At 37.0% G+C, this 23,210-nt stretch overlaps 2 protein-coding genes across 5 annotated transcripts in view; one reads left to right on the forward strand and one right to left on the reverse strand.

Annotated features, from left to right (window-relative positions):
- Window positions 1–17,810, forward strand: part of LOC137491263 (uncharacterized) — a 104,816-nt gene extending 87,006 nt beyond the window's left edge. Inside the window, exons 1-3 of one of the 4 annotated variants that reach the window (XM_087249113.1) lie at window positions 11,227–11,511; window positions 11,789–12,073; window positions 16,321–17,810. In XM_087249113.1, coding sequence (XP_087105239.1) covers window positions 11,989–12,073; window positions 16,321–17,351 — 1,116 coding nt within the window. In that variant the 5' untranslated portion in view covers window positions 11,227–11,511; window positions 11,789–11,988 and the 3' untranslated portion in view covers window positions 17,352–17,810. Of the gene's footprint in view, window positions 1–11,226; window positions 11,512–11,788; window positions 12,074–16,320 lie in introns of those variants that run through there. The other 3 variants (XM_087249111.1, XM_087249110.1, XM_087249112.2) reach the window with 3 other exon arrangements.
- zgc:173607 overlaps window positions 1–23,210 on the reverse strand; it is an 85,664-nt gene that overhangs the window by 21,661 nt on the left and 40,793 nt on the right. The gene's annotated exons all lie outside the window — the stretch shown is intronic.

Genomic DNA, 23,210 nt, shown 5'->3' on the forward strand with positions numbered 1-23,210 from the left:
GGGGACTGAAATCATCTTTAATGAAAGCCAAGTATGGATGTTGTGGTGTTTTTCAGTTTAAATAAAACTTTGACATGTTTTCCATGCATAAGAAGTCTTTAATGATTGTCCCATAGGGTGTTGGTTACTATGAAATCATCTGAAGGGTTAACAGCCATATTGTGAGCACGGTATAGACCAGTGTTGCAGACTGCTGAGACAAGCACATCCTGTTATTGAATATAGGGGCGAGTTCTAAGAATGACAGGATGTATGAGCCATGTGTGTGTTAAGAGGAGACATTTGCCTTAAAAGGTTAACTCTTAAGAGAAGATGCACGGAAGACAACTGTGGTATAAAAGGATGTGTCTCTGAAGGAGAGTTTAGAGAACTGAACCTCTCCTGCGCAGTGTATTGCTTTTGGTTTCTTTCCTGCTTGAGCAAATAAAACTTATAATTTTTGACAGATTGACTCCGAACCCATTTTTGAACATGCACTGGACCCTTTGAAGTCCAACAATTTTGGTGACCCCGACGTGATGGGAAAAGGAGGAATTTTGCTGGACAGAGGGATGAACTGAATTCAACACAAAGGCGCGCCTAAAAAATAAGGTAAGCAGAAACCTTTTAAATAAATTCTGCGATTGAATACTTCAAATTAAGTGTTGAATTCAGCATAATCCTGATGTAAGTAAAATACAGAGAAACCAAAAGTAATATTTAACATTTTTGAAGAGTTATTGTGAGACGTCTGAGAGAGGATATCAGGGTAAATTGCTAGAATTTAAAGAGAAAGTCCTTGTCCCTGCAAGGCGAGAATGAACTAGGGTGAATTACTAGAATTCAGGTAAATCCTTGTCCCTACAAGGTATAAGGGCGAATTTTCGCGCAAGAGAATTCGGGGAAAATCCTCGTCCCTTAGGAGGTAAAAAATTAAAAGTGACCTTACTCTTGACGAAGGTAAGAAGCTTTTAATACCAGGGACAAAGACCGAAAGTCAGGTCTTTGTAAAAGTGGAAGTCCTCCTCCCTGTGGAGGCATTTTGGAAGCCACTCCTGTTTTGACGGAAACTGGAAACTTTCGAATACAAATTTTATTTTATGAGATTGTGATTATTCCTGAAAAATTTGGCTAAGGTATCAGGAAAAGATAGAGTAGGGAACAAAATAAAAAATAAATAAATAATAAAAAAAATAATAAAATAAAAATTAAAAAATTCTGAAAAGACGTAGGGACAGCTTAGGTAGCCCCGGGCGTGGGTGACGCCATATACTGAGGGTCAGAGTAGGGAAAAGAGCTCAAAACATCTAACGCGCGAATACAGGAAAGACGTCGTGGAAGAAGAATACAAGAGGGAGTGTTGAAGGAAAAATAAATGAGAGAAAAAGTTAATATTGCAATTTGAGGAACATAAAGAAAATATGATATACTGTATATATATATGAACTACTATAGAAAATATGAAATATACTGTAGAATAGGGACTAGAAGAAAAGGTTCTAGAGAACCAGGATTAGGACAGTGTAGGGAAAAGCACTGACCTGACGAGGTCATGTATTGGTATGAATGAGATAAATGGTAAAGAAGTGTGAGGATGAGTGACAACACAACCTGAAAACGATGTTAATGTGAAAGTTAAAAGTATATGTGTAGTTGTGTCTTAAACAGGAACTAGCTGAGTCTCTCGGGTCCAAGAGAGGGAGGCAACCAGGAAGGAGACCACTGCAGAAGGAGGTGACACACTAACACATAAACATATACTGTAGGAAAAGACCAAAAAGAAAATTTCCATCCATCACAAAGTAGTCTACAAGCTTTGCAATTGGTCCACAAAACTTGAGATTTATTCACAGCCCCTGAAGGTGAAGCAGTAGCCCATTGTGTTAGTGCAGACTGTGCATTTGGAGCAGGCATAGCGACAAATTCAGACAAAGATACGGGGTTGACAAAGTAAAGGCAGACAGGGTTAGACAGACACGAAAAAAAGGAAGTTAACTGGAGCCATGCCATTTCATGAGGAAGAAACAGTTAGGCAGAATATAGTAAAAGAAAATAGAAAAAATATATATATATATTTGATCAAATACTGATAAATGTTGACATAATGATTAGAGATATAGTATAAGTTACTAAATAAACAGATCTATTATATTGCAGGACAAAAAGACAAGTAAAATAAAAAATAATGGGAGATATACTTAATATAGTTATAAGTTTAAACAGACCTTGAAGCTATATGAATAAATAAATAAAATAAATAAGTATAATAATAAATAATAAAGAGAAATTAAAATACAACATAAAGACCAGATACTAAAGAAACATTAGAAGAGATACATTGGAAGAAAGATGAAGAACTGAAATAAGAGATAGAAAATAAGCTGTTAAACAGCAAAGAGATAAAATTGAGGAGTCTTCGGTCGATGAAGAGGAAAATTAGAAAAGAAAATTTGACTGGTTGAAAATGGTTAACTGAAGTGTTACTGGCCAAATATGTAAGGAAGATCATAATAAAAAAAAAGGAAAAATTTAAAGCTAAGAAAAAAAAGACTCCTAATTATGGTTTAATAGAAAGAAATGTCAAAAAGATTATAGTTTAAAATATGTCTAAAATATATATAAAGAAAGAGAGATATTAAACAGATGAGATAAAAACTAGAAAAAGCAATAACTCTTTAAGGAAGTAACCATTTGAGGAACTAAGACTTGACATTAGAGGATGAAATTGTGTTTAGGTGCAAAAAAAAAAAAAAAAAAAAAAAATAAATAAATAAATAAATAATTAAAGAAGATTATAATAATAATAATAATAAAAGTTTGTTGTTATTCTATGATTTCTAATAGGGAATTGAGACAATTTTAATAGGTAGCTAATACAAATGAATGTCAATTAGACACTCCTTTTGGCAAAGTAGCAACTGCGTGGGGCACAGTAATAGGGAGAAAATTTTCTGCACCACCTCGTGCTATACATAACATAAAGTCCACCCCTAAGGCATATGAAACATCAGCAGCATATGTATTGAGATGTAAACTGGAGTGAGAAGCCCAGACTGGGACACATATTCATGCTAACCAATTTATGAAGGATTGGTTGAGGATACTTCAAGCTGTGTTAAATGACTAAAATAATAATAATAAAATAAAAAATACATAAATAATAACCCCTGACATACCAGGAAGTGCTTCGGCCACCTGGGAGAGACACTTGCTCCATCACATCAATAGAGCTAAAGATAAAGCTGATGAGAGTCAGTCCGAGATTGAGGAACTGAAAAACCAGTTAGTGAAATTACAAGTGAACAAAGCCAGACAAGAAGTCAATGATCAAATGAAAAAGATAAAGGCAAACAATTGGTGCAGTTGCCTGACCCTGAACAATCTTACATGGCACCTGTGTACAAACAGCCATCAAACCAAACACCTAAACGCCAACCTCAATTTAGAAGACAGAATACGGGAGGCATTAGGGTCAAGGGGGTCCCGGGGGCTTACAGAGGGTGTGGATGTGGAGAGGGTTGTTTCAGGTGTGGCCGCCTAAGTCAGCTACATCGCAACTGCCAGGCTAGTCAATGCTACACGTGCAATCAGCTGGGACACATTTCGACAAGATATCCCAACAGACAAAATCTGTATGCCGAGAGAGGGGGCGTGCAAGGAGGCAAAGGCTTTGTGGCACCACTTGCAGGGCAAGCTCCAAACCCTGGAGGACAGAACCCAGGGCAGGGTGGAACACTATCCACTCTGGGGAAGATGGGAGCATTTCTGAGGAGGCCCACAGGGAGACCAAAGCGGGGCTATGGTGGAGCCACTGTTATCTATGAAGGGTCAACAAAGACTGTCTGCACTTTTTTGGTCAACACGGGTGTGACCTATTCAACATTGATTAACCCTGTCAATCAGGACTTGATTTAAAAAAAAAAAAAAAAACTGTGGAAGTAATGGGTTTCACTGAGGAATGTGAAAGACTGTCTTTAACTGAGCTAATACCAGTGTCTGTTGATGGACAACAACTGAAACATCACTTTCTGTGGTCAGACAGAGCCCACACGAACTTATGGGTCAGAGACTTGCTGATAAAGCTTGATGAATCATTCTATGGTGTGCTGATGGTGTTATGGTGAGATTTCCTACAGGGACCACTAAGAACTGTTCACTGGGTACACCTCACCTGCTAGGACAATGGTTGCTGTCATCGATGAGAGAGCCTGTAGGAGCTGACATTTATTGGGGCAAACTGTAGCCACAAACCATGCTGGGAGACGGCCTTCTCTCACTTTATGCTCAATGGAGACCTTGGGTAACTCTTATTGCACCATACATGCCTCCCACCAACCCACCGCACATGACTTTAATCTGTGACCAAAACTAAACTGAAAGAAAAAATTAATTAGAAGGGTGTGGTTGGCAGATTAACTAAACATATTTGGGTCACAAGGTGGCATGGAAGAGAAAGAACAGATAATGAGGTGACGGCACCAATGCTGTACAGTTTACCAAGCCAATTATGGTCTACAGGACCAGCAGATGTAGGTTTTTGCTCCTCACTCTCAGACATAAATTAAAGTTTAATAATGGAGTTAAATAATGAAAGGCTGATATGGCAGCTACAGTATCCTCACAAACCCAAAGCTAAAGCCGGCATTGCAGACATAATTAAAGAATTGTTGACTATAGTTGTGTTAGAGCCATCGACCTCACACCCAAACACTCCGATTTTACCTGTAGAAAAACAAAATACAGGAAAATACAGAATGGCACATGATTTAAGAAAAGTTAATGCGGTAGTGAAAAACGCCACAATGCCAGTTCCAAATTAATACACTGCATTACTGGCTTTACACCAAGAGAATAAGTGATTTTAATGTCTAGACTTAGCCAATGAATTTTTTCTCTTTAACACTGGCACTAAATTTGAAGGATGTGTTTTCATTTACCTTTAGGGGGCAGCAATACAGGTACACCAGAGTACCACAAGAATTAATATTGTCTCCAGGGTTGTTAAATCACGCCCTACGAGGCCCGCTGAGTGATTGTCACTTGACAGAGGGAGTGTTACTCTATATACGATATTTACGTTATATTTTACTAGCTAAAAATAGTGGACACCTAATTGATTGGAAGCAAGCAGGTGTTATGACACTTATAGGGAACCAGATTTAAAGAAAGTAAATTAAAATATAATTGAATTGATGACACGCCACAATATTGGGACAAATGGTGTCTAGGATAGGTGGAGTCAGATCGCAAAATAAATACGTCATTTCAAATAACCGTAAACTGGTGACTGTAAAAGACGTTAATAGGACTAATACAGATTATAGACTAAAATCATATTTAGAGGTATTAGAAACTGCAGGAGAAGAATGAGGGTGAGGTTATAATTGATTATAGAGATATGGGAGAACAGGTGAATAAAAAGATATCTGCTAGTCATGATTGACAGCTATACTGGATGGCTGGAGGACTGGTCAGCAAGCAAAGAGTACAGTCAGACAGTGATTAAGTGTTTAATGAATAACAATCTAGAAATAAATAGATGTTGTGGGAAAATTAAATTAGATAATGATAAACACTGGAAAAAGGAATATTTTAAATTAGTGGAGTAGGCACTGGGCCTGAAACATGATTTTAGAAATGGTGTAAAAAATAATAATTACAGGGAAATGTCAAGAGAACTAATAGAAATTTGAAAACAAAACTGGCAAAAATCTGTACACAGACCAAAAGGAAATAAAATAAAAATCATATTAAGGGATATTAGTTAATTATGGAACAAAACAATGAAATTAATGACTTTTGAATTGTTTAAAGGACTGCAGTTTCGGGGACCTGGTGCAGCTTTGATGTGCACTGAATCACTTATGTAGAGATTATATTATGACAAATTAACAACTTTATTCACAATTTTTTTTCTAAACAGGTTGCTGAAGGTGTGAGGCTGTCAGGGTTAACTTGACAGTCAACATAGGGGTGTAAAAGCGGCCTGGACCTAGCTCCAGGCCGAAAGGGGGAGATTAATTAACAGAGGACTAATTGGGGACAATTGACTAATTGGAGTGTGTAAGCATGTATTGGTGTAGGAGATGAACATGCTGCAACACCAATGCATGAGGCCAACTGTATATTAGATACAGGCCAACACAAAAAGGGGAAACAAATACTATGTTAAATTTTAAAATAGAAAGAAAAAAAAGACTGATTTACTAGCAGATGACAATCTGCCAGAAAGTGTGTGATTGAGTGTGTATGGATGTTTCCCAGTGATAGGTTGCAGCTGGAAGGGCATCCGCTGTGTAAAAATATGCTGGATAAGTTGGCGATTAATTCCACTGGGGCGACCCCAGATTTAAAAAGGGACTAAGCCTGAAAGAAAATGAATGAATTAATTACACAAATTAGATTGAAATTTTTTTTGAAAATAAAATAATAACGGGTCTATAACCAGGGCCCTAGAAGGATTAAAATACTCTCAAAAGCGATGGCAGAACACTTTGGTATAGATAACCTTTTTGATGAATGGATGACCCGTGTGTTTGGAAAATATAAAACTATGATAACTTCAGTTTTGATCTCAATTGCTACCTTTGTAGCTATAATGGTGACATGTGGATGTTGTTGTGTCCCATGCATCAGGTCATTGTGTAACAGGGTGATAGTAACAGCAATTGAAAAGAAAGATGGGCTACCACCCCCTTACACAATGCCATTATTAATATCTGCTGAGGAGGAGGAAGAGGAGGAAAGCCGTGTGTAAATGCCTCTCTACTAACTGTGCTTTTTCCGCAGATGCTGATTCATCATATATTTTGTGTTATAAGAAATGTTAAGTAGATATTTTGAGTCTAAAAGGAATCTATCGAAAAGTTTAGCTTAGATATATTTTTTTTTTTTTTGTTGTTTTGTTTTGTTTTTTGTTTTGTGTGATTGACTCAGCTGACTTGTTGTGGTCGCCCACATGTCAATTAGGGGACCGACTGGGTGTCTTTCCCCACAGGGGTTTTCGGCCCAGTCCTGTCTGAGCACACTGGTTTATAGGGCATTTATAGGGATTTTATTTTTTTTTTTAAATTTTATGTGTGTACAATGTAGACTAGGGTGAAATGTTGATTTACAATAGCAGTCTGATATGATGCCTCAGATGAACTTACGGTGGCTGCCCATACGTCAATTAGGGGGTCGCCTGGGTGTCTTTCCTCAGAGAGGTTTTCGACTCAGGCTCATCTGGACATATTGGGCTGAAAATATATATATATATATTTTTCTTCCTTTTTTCCTTTATTTTTATTCTTACACATAGACTTAGTTATGGTAGTTTGAAGATTTATTGAATATAATAAAGTGTGGCCTCTTTCAGAGGCCAAGAGAGGGATTTGTGGTGTTTTTCAGTTTAAATAAAACTTTGACATGTTTTCCATGCATAAGAAGTCTTTAATGATTGTCCCATAGGGTGTTGGTTACTATGAAATCATCTGAAGGGTTAACAGCCATATTGTGAGCACGGTATAGACCAGTGTTGCAGACTGCTGAGACAAGCACATCCTGTTATTGAATATAGGGGCGAGTTCTAAGAATGACAGGATGTATGAGCCATGTGTGTGTTAAGAGGAGACATTTGCCTTAAAAGGTTAACTCTTAAGAGAAGATGCACGGAAGACAACTGTGGTATAAAAGGATGTGTCTCTGAAGGAGAGTTTAGAGAACTGAACCTCTCCTGCGCAGTGTATTGCTTTTGGTTTCTTTCCTGCTTGAGCAAATAAAACTTATAATTTTTGACAGATTGACTCCGAACCCATTTTTGAACATGCACTGGACCCTTTGAAGTCCAACAATGTCAAACTAGAATTTAAAAGTAAATTCACAAGAAAAACATAAGTGATCGAGTGTTTCTGGAGCAGAAGCTACACTTGTCAACATCAAAGTTAAATCTTTTTTGAATAAACTCCTTCACATGGTATACCCTGAATAAAATTATGTAATGAGTTTCCTTAACCTCAGGTGCTACAGGATATTTAGGAGAAAAGGTAAAAGCTTTGTCCTCTACTAAGGGTTTAACAACTCCTAGATGATAACACTTAAAATCACCCATTATAAGGCATGTTGTAAATAAGCTTGTTGTCATATTTACTATCGAAAATATCAACACTGATATTTTTAAAGACGGAAGAAAAGTTACAAGTATACAAGGGGATCAAAATAATTACTTTGAATTAACCTAAACAAAGCAATATGTATAGCATCGCAAATTTCAGTATAACCTTTATCTGTGATTTTAACTCTATATTTATTTAATAATCTGTTATGAGATAGTAGCAGTCCATTTTTGTCTAACAAATCATCAATAAATATAATGGCTTTATTGTAGCAGTCACTTTTAAACAATGATTTTCTGTTAATAATAACAGCCCTTCTATTCCAAAGAGTGGATTTATGAGGGGAAAATTATTGGTAAATATCACTTTCCAAAAAAGTAGTTCTTGCTAATGAAAATTAGACAGCATCAAAGTAAGTTTTGAACAATCATAATCATATCTTAATACAAATTCAAGGCCACCATTTTTTTAAACAAATTATTTGGGATATGATACCACATTGAATAAGGCTTAAACACCGTTTCAAACATTTAACTCTAAAAGTGGCAAGAAGACATTCAAAATCGATTGCTTTCAAACCTCCATATTCATACTCTTTGATCATATGATTCTTACGTAAATAATGTGATTTATTTTTCCAAATAAATTTAAATAATATTTAATTTAAAGATTTAACTATTTTGGGAGAAGTATGTAAAGGATAAGTTAAATATATAATTTTAGATAATCCCAGTCAAAAGAATTTTACCCTATATGGAAAGGTCTCTAGCTAGCCAATAATTTAAGGATTTTTTTCACGCCATCCATTTTAATATTAACATTTGCACATTCTCTATTAACAGAATTTTTGGTGATGGTAACTCCCAAGTATTTAACTTCTTCTTTTACTAGAATACCCTCTAATTCTCTTAAAGTACAATTCTGAATAGTTAATATTCCACATTTTCTTAGGTTTAAGGTGAATTCAGAAGCTTTAGGAAACAGAAATTTTGACAAGAGCTAAAGGGAGCACCTCCCTATTTTTAAGAATTAATAGAGTGTCATCAGCAAACTGACTTAAACTAAAAGTCCTACCAAGTATATCAATACCTAAAGTGTACTCTGAATGTTTAAAATATAATGACATAAGTTCAACAGCTATATTAAAAAGTAAAAGTGAGATGGGACATTCTTGATGGATTCCTCTTTTGATGTAAACTCTAGGAGATGATCCTGAATTTTGGGATTTACTACTGAATATATCAGTATAGAACATGGAAATTACCCTACAAAAGCTCGGACCAAACCCAAAAGTTTCTAAAGACTTTCTAAAGACAAAAAAGGATGCTCAAGGGTATCAAATGACTTAAGTCTAGAAATAGAAATATACTTGTCTGAGGAATTAAATACCTATAATCGAGCATATCAACTATCATTCTGAATACTTCTCCCTTTAATGAAAGCTGATTGTGTTTTATTAATTATCTCGCCTATACCTTTTTTTGAGTCTATTGAAAATACATGAGAGAGCTATTTAAAATCATTGGACAAAAGAGTTATGGGTCTCCTATTATTTAAAAATAATTTGTCTTTGCTTGGCTATGGAACTAAAATCATTAAATTCTGCTTTATAGAAGTCGATATTTCTGCTTTCTCTTTACTTTCCTTAAGTGCTTCAAAAACTAAAAATCTCATCTCTGGCCAAAAATGTTTATAAAACTCAACTGTAATTTCGTCTGTACCTGGGGATTTTCCATTGAACATTTGAGAAATAGCAACATCAAGTTCAGAGATAACAATTTCAGATTCCATCATTTCACGGAAGCTGTCATCTATAATAGAAACTTTATCTTTTGAAAAGGAAAAGTCACAATCACTCTCATTAAATTTTGATTCATATAATAACATGAATAGATGTGATCATCAGTCAAAGTTTTCTCTTCACTTACATTGTTATTTATGCTAAGTTTATTAATAGTTTTTGAAGCTTGCATATGCTTTACTAAATCTAAAAAAATATGAAGAATTTTTCTCCCCCTCCTCTATTCATTTCACTCTAGTTCGTAAAGCTCCTTTAGCTTTCTCTGTATAGTAGTCATCCAACTCTGATTGCAAAATACGGAGTTCATTTTGTTTTATATCTCCAAGAAAATCTTTATCACCAAGGTCATTTAATCTAGATAAAACTGTTAACTGTCTTTTTTTCCTAACAGAGGAAAACAATAGCTCATTACAGCAGAGCCATTTTTAAACTCGATTCATTTTCAATTTGAGAAAAGCATGTGGCAAAACCAAACAGCAAATAAGGAGAAAAGCATTTGCCAAATGCTTATTTAAAAAGCTGTTTAAAATGTGTTTTGTGATTTATTAATACAATTTTTTTTTACTGTTTGGTTAATCAGCCTTTAAAACATGGATTAAATAATAATACAGTAATAAAAGTGTCTATTTATTTATATATTTAAAATGTTTTTGTAATGCATTATTTTATTGCTTAATTAAATGACATTTAAAAACACAATTCAAACATATCTATTTATTTGTCCATTTAAATTGTGATTTATTTATGTACATTTTTATGCTGGGCGAAGCAGTGGCGCAGTAGGTTGTGCTGTTGCCTCACAGCAAGAAGGTCGCTGGTTCAATCCTCGGTTCAGTTGGCATTTCTTTGTGGAGTTTGCATGTTTTCCCTGCATTCGCGTGGGTTTCCTCCGGGTGCTCCGGTTTCCCCCAAAGGCATGCGGTACAGGTGAATTGGATAGGCTAAATTGTCTTTAGTGTATGAGTGTGTGTGTGTGAGAGAGAGAGAAATCTAATCTATTTTTTATTAATCTTTATTTTTATTAATGTATTTTTAATTTTATAAAGTTTCATCTATTTTTATTTTATTTATTTATGTGTTTTCTCTGTGTTATATTTTATGTTCATATTTGTTTGCACTACTGCCCTTTTTGCACTGTCTTGTTTGTACTCAGCGACGCTGCACTGCTTTGGCAATACGAATGTAGTTATTTGTCATGCCAATAAAGCACGTAAAATGTTTAATGTGAGGGAAAGAAAGAGAGAGAGCGCAGAAATAGTATAAAGTGAAAAAACATGGGAGAAATGTATCAATAAGTCATGACTGCAACAGTAAGTGGCAAAAAAGCGAAAAAATAATAATGACTTTTATTTTGGCGTGGCGTGTGACGTCATCAGGCGGCGCCGCTTCAGCGCTGTGTTTCAACTGGAGAAAGGTTTGTGTTTTCAAATGTTTACGGATATAACATGATTTAATTATAGTTTCAGGTTTTTTCATCCGATGCTAAATTATGTACCTGCTGTTGACAGTAATATTTAAACCCTTTATACAACGTAGTACTATTTTATTCTCAGTAGCCAAGGGCTATTGTTTGAAATAGAAAAGGGTGTAATAGGTGTTTTAAAGCAGGGTTTCCCAAACTTTTCTGATAGAGGTAAAGTTGGTTTTATATTCGCAGATTTGTTCATTTAGCGGTCTCTATATTGTTTACCATGCTACTTTGAATATTTGATCAGAATTAGCATGCAAGTGTGACTTGAAAACAACATTAACACTGTTTATTTGACTGTGAACAATGTTGTATTTTGATAGTCATTTGCTGCTATTATGATTTCGCTATTTAGAGCTTGCAAATAATACTTTAATGAAATTATATTACTAAGGGAAAAGTTCGAATGTGCGAAATATAAAACCAACTTTACCTCTATTCTTAAAGAAATGTTTTACCTGATTTCTATTTGATAATAAAAAGAAACTTGAAGCAAGTGTTGAAGAGAAGTTATTTTGTTTCTGTTCATTGTTTTATTTATTTTAAACAGGACAGTTTTATTGTTTTGTTCATTTTAAACAGGATAAAGTGTCAAAACGCAGAGAAAAACTCCTGTTGAAGCGACTGATCTCCACACTGTTATAAAGATGGCGTTTATTAAAGAGGAGAGTGAAGATGTGAAGATTGAAGAAACATTCACAGTCAAACAGGAAGATCTGCAGGAACAAACAGGTTAGTTTTCCTTCTCAAAGACCAACTCAGTCATTTGATCCTCATTCAGATATATTTTAATAATAAGAATACTAAATTAAATCCATCTTGCAGCCCTGAGTGTGCTGCTTAGTTCTCCTAAATGCACATAAACACTCATCGAAAGACAGAATCAGTTTCTTTCGTTACTTGTTCTCAGGTCTTTTGTCATTCTTTTATGTATTTTAGTCTCTTATTTTCTCTACTTTCTTAACGTTATTACTTTTCTTGTTCTTTTGCTGTTTGTAAAGCGTCCTTGGTGCTTTATAAAGTAAATAAAAACAATAAATTAATAAAAGGTTTAACCATGCTGACGATATTTGACCTGCAGTATTCTCATAAAAGACTGTATATATAACTTTGTATTGGTACTGAAAAATTTAATGTATATGCACAAATATTATTGTAAAGCATCCTGTAGAAAATATTAATTTAAAAGAGAAATCTGTGACATGTGTTCTTAGCACTCTCTCTCTCTCTCTCTCTCTCTCTTTCTCTCGATATATATAGATTAGATTGGATTAGATTAGATTCAACTTTATTGTCATTACACATGTACAAGTACAATGCAACGAAATGCAGTTTAGGTCTAACCAGCAGGGCAATAGCAGCAAGTGCAGGATACAGGAATAAGTTATAAAGTGCAGTTATAGAAAACTATGGTGATATTTACAGATGGATGTACTATGAACATTATATAGAGGTTGGATAAGCTATGAACAGATTTACAATATATGAATATATGTGCAGGTTGCTATTAATAATCAGTAGTGTGCAGATAGATAAACATGATTACAAGTGTATATGTTACAATATATGTACAGGGATAGATAAACATGATTACAAGTGTATATGTACCAATATATGAATATATGTACAGGTTGCTATTAATAATCAGTAGTATGCAGATAAATAAGCATGATTACAAGTGTATATGTATAGTGGGTGTGTACATACATACAAATGTCCATATGCAGTGAATATGTACAGTTCAATAAGTAAACAGTTCAATGTGGTGCAGTGAATGTGCAAATTTTAAACGTGCAAATGTTAAACAGTGCAGTTATTGCGAGGAGTTTAAGTTAGAGGAGAGTGGGGGGTGTATTGGGGGGGCAAAAGAGTCAGTGTGGGGCAGAGTTCAGGAGGGAGACAGCTCTGGGGAAAAAGCTGTTCCTCAGTCTGCTGGTTTTTGTCCGGGGGAGCCTGAAGCGCCTGCCAGAGGGCAGGAGAGAAAACTGTCTGTGAGCAGGGTGAAAGGTGTCCTTCAGAATACTGCGTGCTCGGCGCAAACAGTGTTTCTTCTGGATGTCCTCTATGGCTGGCAGTGTGGTCCCTGTGATGCGTTGGGCAGTTTTCACCACCCGCTGCAGTGCCTTATGCTCAGCAACAGAGCTGAGCAACAGCAACAGCTTCCATACCAGACTGTGACACAGTTTGTCAGGATGCTCTCTATTGTGCAGCGGTAGAAGTTCACCAGGACGGCTGATGAAAGCTGGTTCTTCTTCAGTTGCCTTAAGAAGAATAGGCGCTGGTGAGCCTTCTTGATCAGGCTGGAGGTGTTGGTGGACCAGAAAAGGTCCTTTGAGATGTGGGTCCCCAGGAACTTAAAGGATGAGACAGGCTCAACGGCCATCCCATTGATGTGGATGGGATCATGTGAGCCTGTTCGTCCCTTTCTGAAATCCACAATGAGCTCCTTGGTCTTGTTGGTGTTAAGGAGCAGGTTATTGTCGGTGCACCAAGTGGCCAGATGCTGTATCTCCTCCCTGTAGGCCGTCTCATCATTATTGCTGATTAGACCAATCACTGTGGTGTCATCTGCAAATTTGATGATGGTGTTGGATCTATTAACAGGCCTACAGTCAACGGTAAAAAGGGAGTAAGGAAGGGGCTCAGCACACAGCCCTGTGGTACACCAGTGTTGAGTGTGACGCTGGTGGAGCAGATGTGACCTGATCTAACATTCTGAGGTCTGTTAGTCAAAAAGTTCATAATCCAGTTGCATAGTGATGTGTCGATATCCAGGTCTCTGAGTTTGATCAGTAACTTGGAGGGTATGACAATGTTGAATGCTGAGCTGAAGTCCACAAACAGCATTCGTGCATAAGTGTTTTTATTGTCCAGGTGTGTGAGTACAGAGTGCAGTTCTATAGAGACTGCATCCTCTGTGCTCCTGTTGCCACGGTAAGCAAACTGATGTGGGTCCAGTGTGAATGGCAGAGTCTTTTAGATGTGCCAGGACCAACCGCTCGAAGCACTTCATGATGATGGGTGTGAGTGCTACAGGGCGGTAGTCATTTAGGCATGTTGGGCTGGAGTGTTTGGGCACTGGCACAATAGAGGTGGTTTTAAAGCATGTTGGCACAGCTGCTAGGTTAAGCGACAGGTTGAAAATGTCTGTGAATACCCCAGTGAGCTGTTCTGCACATACTTTGAGGACACGCCCAGGAATACTGTCTGGTCCAGCAGCCTTACGCCCATTGATACCACTCAGTGCGATGTGTACTTCTGAGGAGGTGAGTGTGATAGGTGAGTGGTTGGTGGAGGAAGTGATCCTGGTGTAGGGTTCTTTATTGTCTTTTTCAAAGCGGGCATAAAAGTCATTTAGCTCGTTCAGGAAGGAGACGTCTGTGGATGTGGACTGGCTGGGTTTGTAGTTGGTGATGGCCTGGATGCCCTGCCACATGCGCCAAGGATCAGAGTTGGAAAAGTGCTCCTCTAGCTTAAGCTTGTAGCAGTGCTTGGCCTTTTTGATGCCCCTCTTCAGATTAGCCCTGTAAGTGCTGTAGGCCTGTGCATCCCCTGATCTGAAGGCAGTGTTGCGTGCCTTCAGCAGGAGGCGCACCTCCTTGTTCATCCATGGCTTCTGATTCGGGTATGTGGTGATTAGTTTCTGGGTTGTAACACTGTCTATGGTGGTGTTAATATATTCCAGAACAGAGGAAGTGTAACTGTCAATGTCTGTGTGAGAGCCATGTGTGGCCTGGGAAGCAAACATACCCCAGTCTGTGTGTTGAAACCTGTCCTGGAGTGTGGAGTCTGCCCCCGCTGGCCACACTTTGATGGTCCTCACTGATGGCTTCACACGGTCGATGAGTATTTGGGGGTAAGGAACAAAGAAAGGTGATCTGACTGACCCAGGTGGGGGAGGGGGGTCACAGCATAGGCTTCAGCTATGTTTTCAGCTATGTTTGTGTAAACATGGTCCAATGTTTTGTTTCCCCTTCTGTGACAGAGAATGTTTTGATGGAATTTAGGTAGCACTGTCTTTAAGCTTGAGTGATTAAAATCCCCCGCAACAATAAAAGCAGCCTCCGGGTGAGCATTCTGTTGTTTGCTGATGGCTGCATGAAGTTTGTTCATAGCCAGCTTTGCATCAGTGTCGGGAGGAATATAAGCAGCAGATATTATGGTGGATGTGAACTCCCGTGGTAGGTAAAAAGGTCTACATTTAACCATTAGGAATTCCAGGTTAGCAGAGCAATGTCTCCCAACGACGACAGAGTTTGTGCACCAAGCTTTGCTAATATAAATGCATAATCCTCCGCCTCTGGTCTTACTGGAGTCATCCGCCGTTCTGTCCGCTCGGAATGTGTGGTGCTCCTTTAGCGATACAGCGTTGTCTGGTATCCCACTGTTTAGCCATGTTTCTGTGAAAATCATGATGTTACAGTTCCATAATCTTTTGCTGTGGTTGATGCACAGTCGAATCTTATCCATTTTGTTCACCAGTGGCCGTACATTGGCGAGAAAGATGCTGGGTAAAGTGAGCTGGTGTGGAGTTAGCTTTAGCTTAGCTTTTAGCCCGCCGCGCTTCCCCGGTCTTTGTTTACATTCTATGCGCGGTCTGTGAGCACTTCCGCCCAGCCCGAGGTGTTCTGGCAGTCTCATGGATGAGTCGAAGATTGCTAATAAAACTGTCCGGAATCCACAAACCAATCCAAAAGCTCCTGTTGGGTATACAATGTAAAGGCACCACTGTTCTGCACGAACAGACCCGAAATGAGCAGGAATAATACTGCAAAAATGCAGAAACTGGAAAGACCCTGAGCCTCGCATTGTGCACGCGTCGCCATCTTGGATTGAATATGATCTGATTTATTTTACATTTAATGTGCATCAAAATTACAGTGAGTGTAGCCAATGTTTCCAGTGTCTTTTCACTTTTCAGCTTTTAATGAGAAACTTTAAGACTTAATGAAAACTAATGTTTTATTTATTTTTTTCAGACCGAATTGAAGAGAATAAGGGGAGAAAAGAGGAGGAACATCATGTCAAAATTGAGGAAAAAACTAATTTACAGACTAATGGTATTTTGAAAAGGAGTGACAAGAATCGTTTCACCTGCACTCAGTGTGGAAAGAGTTTTGGAAGAAAAGACTATCTTAAGATTCACATGATGATCCACACTGGAGAGAAACCATTCACATGCACTCAATGTGGGAAGAGTTTCAACCAATCATCACACCTTAACAATCACATGAAAATCCACACTGGAGAGAAACCATTCACATGTACTCAGTGTGGGAAGAGTTTCAACCAATTATCACACCTTAATCTACACATGAGGATTCATACTGGAGAGAAACCATTCACATGCACTCAATGTGGGAGGAGTTTCAACCGATCATCATCCCTTAATCTACACATGAGGATCCACACTGGAGAGAAACCATTCACATGTACTCAGTGTGGGAAGAGTTTCAACCAATTATCATACCTTAATCTACACATGAGGATTCATACTGGAGAGAAACCATTCACATGCACTCAATGTGGGAGGAGTTTCAACCGATCATCATCCCTTAATCTACACATGAGGATCCACACTGGAGAGAAACCATTCACATGCACTCAGTGTGGAAAGAGTTTCAACCGATCATCACATCTTAACAATCACATGAAAATCCACACTGGAGAGAAACCATTCACTTGTACTCAGTGTGGGAAAAGTTTCAGCCAATCAACATCCCTTAATAAACACATAAGGATCCACACTGGAGAGAAACCATTCACATGCACCCAGTGTGAGAAGAGTTTCAACCATTCATCGTCCCTTAATAAACACATGAAAATCCACACTGGAGAGAAACCATTCACATGCACTCTGTGTGGGAAGAGCTTCAGCCAATCATCATCCCTTAATCTACACATCATGAGCCACACTGGAGAGAAACTAGAATGTCTAATCATCTTGTTTAATCCCACTCCTTTTGCAGCGTCATACAACAGAATTTCTCATGCTCAAACACTAGTGTGACTGCAGCTTCGATGTGGGATGAGTTTCAGCAACTCATCAGAACTTAATAAACACATGAAGACCCACACTGGAGAGAAACCAATCACATGGACTCAGTGTGGGGAGAGTTTCAACAGATTAGCAAACCTTAATGAACACATGAAGATCCACACTGGTGTGAACGAGTATATGTGCTTTGAGTGTGAGAAGACTTTTATTACAGCTCAAATTGAAACTGCACGAGACGATTCACACTGGAGAGACCATACAAGTCTTCAAACTGACAAGAGGTTTAATCAGTTAACACATCTGAAAACACAAAAGAGGATTCACACTGGTGAGAAACCGTACAGATCTGATCAGTGTCTACAGAGTTTCACTCATTCGGCACAGCTTAAGAAACATTTGGACAAAAAGTTGCACAGAAGACATGAATCAATGAATTATTTACAAACACTGGCTATTTTACAGTTGTTTACTGCATAATCTACAGAGTAACAGTGCAGTTATACTAATTAAACACACCTGATCAAACTAAATCTAAAGGTAGTGTGTTGAAGCAGGGCTGGAACTAAATTCTGCTGGGCTGCGGCCCTTCAGGGGTTTGACATCCCTGGTACATAGCATATTTTCAAAGGAATTGCCTACATTTATCACAATCATGTACATATCATTGAATAAAAACAATAAAAATATAAAAAACTTCATCCAAAGCAAAAAAATAAAGAAAAACAAAAAAAACAAATAACTTGATTAATACATTTATTTAGGAAAGTCTTTATACTATACTGTTAATGCCATTTTTTACCAACTTCATTTGAAGTTTTTCAAACAAATTCATTGAGTCTCTGCGAAAATGTATGTACGTGCTGTTTAAGATATTTTTTAAATAATTATAGAAAAGTAAACAAAGTTATATATTAATGATTGTGATAATTTGGTTGCTCTGTGTGAATATTTTTGCCTTTAAATGCATCTCGTCAATATCTTTACCTTTTAATTAGCTCTGTGACAGACATTGGTTGACTCCTGATACTCAATGTTAAAAACATAAAAGGAACCAAAGAAAACACAGAGATCGCCGCAGAGAAAATTAGCTTATCATCAATGCATTGTCTCACTTTCTCCTCAATACTGACCATACACATACCAAAACTGAATAGTATATATATATATATATATATATATATATATATATATATATATATATATATATATATATATATATATATATATAGCAACATAAAGCATCAGAGTACATGGGGTAATCATGTTTGAGCAGTAATTTACCATTTATTATCACAGTAACTATCTGTAATGGGTACATAAAGTAAATTACTGTAATTTATTCTTTGCACTACAAAATTTCATACAAATCCTGCTCCTTTTACAGTAAAATACTGTTTCCTTTTATTACAGAAAAACACTGGCTATTTTACAGTTATTTACTGCATAATCTACAGTAAGGGTTAACAGTGTAAATCATTTGCATTCAAGCTATTTTGTTGGCTCATCTCTCTTTTATGTTGCAACTCAAACAAGCGGGTCATAACACTTTGTAAAATGTGTCTGGTTGTATCCGAGATCTTGTCCTTTCAGTTATGACCATAGGTAAGAGTAGGAACCTAGACTGAGTGGTAAATTGAGAACATTGCCTTTCATCTCAGCTCCTTAACCACAACCGACAATCACATCAACTGCATTACTGCTGCTGCTGCACTGATCCATCTTTAAATCTCACATTCCATTCCTCATGAAGAAAAAAAAAAAAAAAAACGCAGATACCTGAACTCTATTTGGGGTAAGGACTCTCCTCCAAACTGGAGATGGCCACCTTTTTCCAGTCAAGCACTATGGTTTCTGAGCTGCTGTTTTTTTTCCTGCCATGTCACACTTAGCAGCAAACCGTCCCACTGCATGCTGAAGGTCCATGTCCAAAGTACCCGTGGGGTCTTAAAAGCATTGAAAAACTCTTAATTTTCATAATTTCAAATGAAGGCCTTAATAGTCTTGAATTTTGTAAATAAAGTCTTAAATTTCATTACAAAGGTCTTAATTTTCTTCATTTATTTTTGCCTTTCCTAGAATTAAGTTCATAACGTAACAAAATGAACTGTTACTAATGTAGGCTAATTAAAAATTCATGCAGCGTAACGTTGAGTGCACCTCGCGCTCCACGTCATAGCAGAAAGCGTGCGCACCCGTCATATGGTTACTTGAGGTGAGGCACAGAACAAGATAGTGGCTAGCCCAGTTTGTCGGCTAAAATGGGAAACTGTCGCTGTGGCCAAGGAATCCGAATTGCGTTTGGGTTAAGCCTGTGCCAGGAAATGACCGCAACGCCTATTGCTGTTGATGCCGGAAATCTTTTAAGCTAACGTTAGCGACAATGGGTGTTACGGCCCTGGACTCCCATATGGGGGGTTGCCAAACACACCGCGTGTAGTACTGCTTGTCAGTGCCAACCACCTATTGTGCAGTTCTGTGCAGCGGAAACCTCTTTGATTACTGTAACAGCTTTAACAATCAGTAATGAAGAAATTTCTACATTAGAAGAATGACAGTTTCTTCTTCCTGTTTTACGGTGGTCGATAACAAAGTTTTTGATGCGTTACTGCCACCTCTCACTCTGGTTGGTGATGTCACCAAACAATCATTGGGCTGACACGAGAAACATGCTTGATTGAAAGATGACAGAGAGATTAGATTAGGGTGTACTTCATTGATGAAGAGTTGTAAATATATATACAATATAATGCTTATTGTAAAGTATTTCCCTTTACTATAAATGACTATAGTATTTAATTTGTGTAACACCTGGTTTTATTGGATTTTTAGTTTTTGCTGTTATATACTATAATTTGTTTCTGTTTGGTACAGCATATTATTTACAGTAAATAACTGAACTGAATTATGTTTCATTGACAGTTTTATTGATCAATAAGATATGATTGACTTGGATTTAAGTTGCTTCGATTTAAATATGAGAATTGAAAAAATAGCTTAGATGTAGCTAGGCTACTTTTGCCAAGGAGTTTATAGCTTAGCTTGATACAATTCTAAGAGGTAAGCTTTTAAGTAGAGTAGCTAATAGCTTAGCTCATTACATTTTTCAAGTAGTTTGCCCAACACTGCCACCACAGCAAAGGAACATCCTACCTTACCGTGGCTCAACACCAGCTCTGCAGGCAGATGTGATGTGGGTCTTTAAAACAATCCCTGTGCACCACTCTTTCACACTGAATAAGAACATTACAGAGGTTTTTAAAACCATGGTTTCTGACTCTGAGATTGCAGTTACACTTTTGAGTGGAAGTAACAAAACTGCATATATTACTTAATTCAAATCCTTTTATAACTAAAGAACTGACTGACCAGGTAAATAGGGCCAAGGGGTGTCATGAGATGGAGAATCACAAAACACAAAAATCCATGTGCAGCAATTTATTTAGACAAAGACAAAAGGAGTTTCCCAATCTTGCACAGAATCTTCAAGAAATGAGTCCAGACAAAAGAACTGACAAAAAATACAAAAATGGGTATAAGTGTTAACAAAAACAAACAAGAATCTAAGAATAAGCCAATACAAAACTAGATCACCAAACAAACATACCGGACGTGAGGGACAAACAAAATCTTAAGGCAACTAAAACACAAGACAAAAGGGTTTATAAATACAGGGCTAAATTAACAAACAAGAAACAGCTGTAACAGAATACAATCAGAAGTGCAAAGGATTATAGGAAATGAAGTTAAACTACAAAACAAGCTAGTGACCTCAAGTGTCCAAAAAAGGGCACTGTAACATGTGACAACGGGTTTTCAGTCATGTTTGACCTTCATATTCACTACTGGGTGCTGACCACACTGTTGCGTATGTATTAAATATAACAGAAAATTGAAATAAAATGCTTTACTTAATTCAAGTAGCCCAATTGTACATAATTTTTTACTAGGGTTCAGTCTTTATACAGATTTTACATTTTTCCCTCATACTTTTGCCGGAATGGGTACAAAGTTGTCATTAAATTTCATTTGAAATGTTATTGAAAAGGTCTTAAAAAGCCTTGCATTTCATTTGGAGGATCCTGGGGGTACCCTGGGCAGAGTGCTGGGTAGAAGCAAAATGCTTGGTAGGAGCAGTGTGTTGGGTCATGGCAGAGTGCTAGGCCGTGGCAGACTGCTAGGTGGTTTCCCATCATAATGCTCTTCCTTCATGGCAAAGGCAATTCTGCCAGAAGAAAAGAGGTCAATATATTCTCTAAAACTCACTTTATTGTGGGCATGTTCTTTGGAGCCTTTGCTTACTCCTGTGGGGCCCCTCTTCAAAGAAACTCAGCAGATGTTTTCTGTTAGTCACATCTCCATGGTGCTCATTTAAGCTTTTTTGGCCTTGTCCAGTTCTGCCTCTGGGGACAGTGATTTTCTGTATGGCTTTCCTTTGTTAGCTTCCTTCACTTTTGTTGCCTCCACTGTATCTGTCAGATTCAGGCTGCCATCATTCCGTCTCCTGAATCGAGGTTCCATCTAGTAACACATTGGTTAAAGTAATACATAGGTTACACAAATTTAAAAATTGACTCACCCTCAAGTTGTACCAAATACATTTAAATGTCTCTGTTTTGAGGAACACAAAGAAGATATTTGGAGCAATGTCTGCAGACAAACAGATTTTAGCCAACTATTTACAGCCGTAGTTGGAGAAAGACACTGTGATACTGTGGCAGTAAACGGGTGGTGAGATATTAAAATAATTATACCATTAATAACAATGTTTGTCCTAGTTGAGACAGCAAATAAGTGAAATTTTATTCTATGTTATCTCTTTGTAATGTCAATTTTTTAAAGACAATATTTTCATTTTCAAAAAGAAAATATTTGCTACATTTTGAAAACTACTGTTCTATTACATGTAAAAGCAGTGCATTCAAACTATTACTTTAAATTGAAGTTACTTATATTTTAGTCTGTACTACATTTAATCTATTGTCTGTGAAATAGAAAATTAAAGAAGAATATTAATGTTAACTTTGTTACTGGATTATGATTAGTGATGAATTAATGCGTGTGCATTATTATATTATTGTTTTATTATTGGTGATGCATTAATGTGTGACCCTTATATTGTAGCTTTATTATTAGTGATGAATTAATGTGAGCATTATTCTATTCTTGGTTTATTATTAGTGATGCAATCATGCGTGATCCATATTGTTTTTTGTTTTGTGATTAGGGATGTATTATGCGTGAGCGTTATTAGATTAGTTCATGATTAGTGATGTAGTGATATGTGAGCGTTATTATACTATTTGTTTATAATTAGTGACTGATGAAATGAGCCTTATATTTATTATTAGTGAAGTGATTCATTAATGTGTTAGAATAATGCACGGGCATTATTGTAACTATGGTAGTAAATGATAATATAAAGTGTTGTAATGTGTAATAATTGCATTAAAATGTTTGTAGTAAAACTGTACAGTGTGCTTGGTTGGCTAACGTTGATCTTACCAAATAACATTATATAACATCTATAACAATCATTTAATAATCGTGTTGTAGTAATTAATGTTAGTGTAATGGTTATTTAAACCAACTTGTTATAAAAATACTTACTTTGCAATTGTTGTCCGCAACAACATTAATCTGCAACAAAATCTGTTATTACAATACAAATCATGAATGTTATAAGGGCTCTGATTGGCCATAGCGTTCATTGTAACTCGGAACATGATTGGCTGCCGTAACCAAGAATAAGGTGAATCTTGGTTCCAACCCGGAACGTGATTGGCCGGTGTAACCAAGAATAACGACGACTTACAGGTGGCAGTATGCGCCACTGGCCCAGTCTACGTCAGCAGTGCTCATTAGCATGCTGCT

This window comes from Danio rerio, chromosome 4 (assembly GCF_052040795.2).
Source record: "Danio rerio strain M-AB ecotype USA chromosome 4, GRCz13ab, whole genome shotgun sequence".
Classification (NCBI taxonomy): domain Eukaryota; kingdom Metazoa; phylum Chordata; class Actinopteri; order Cypriniformes; family Danionidae; genus Danio; species Danio rerio.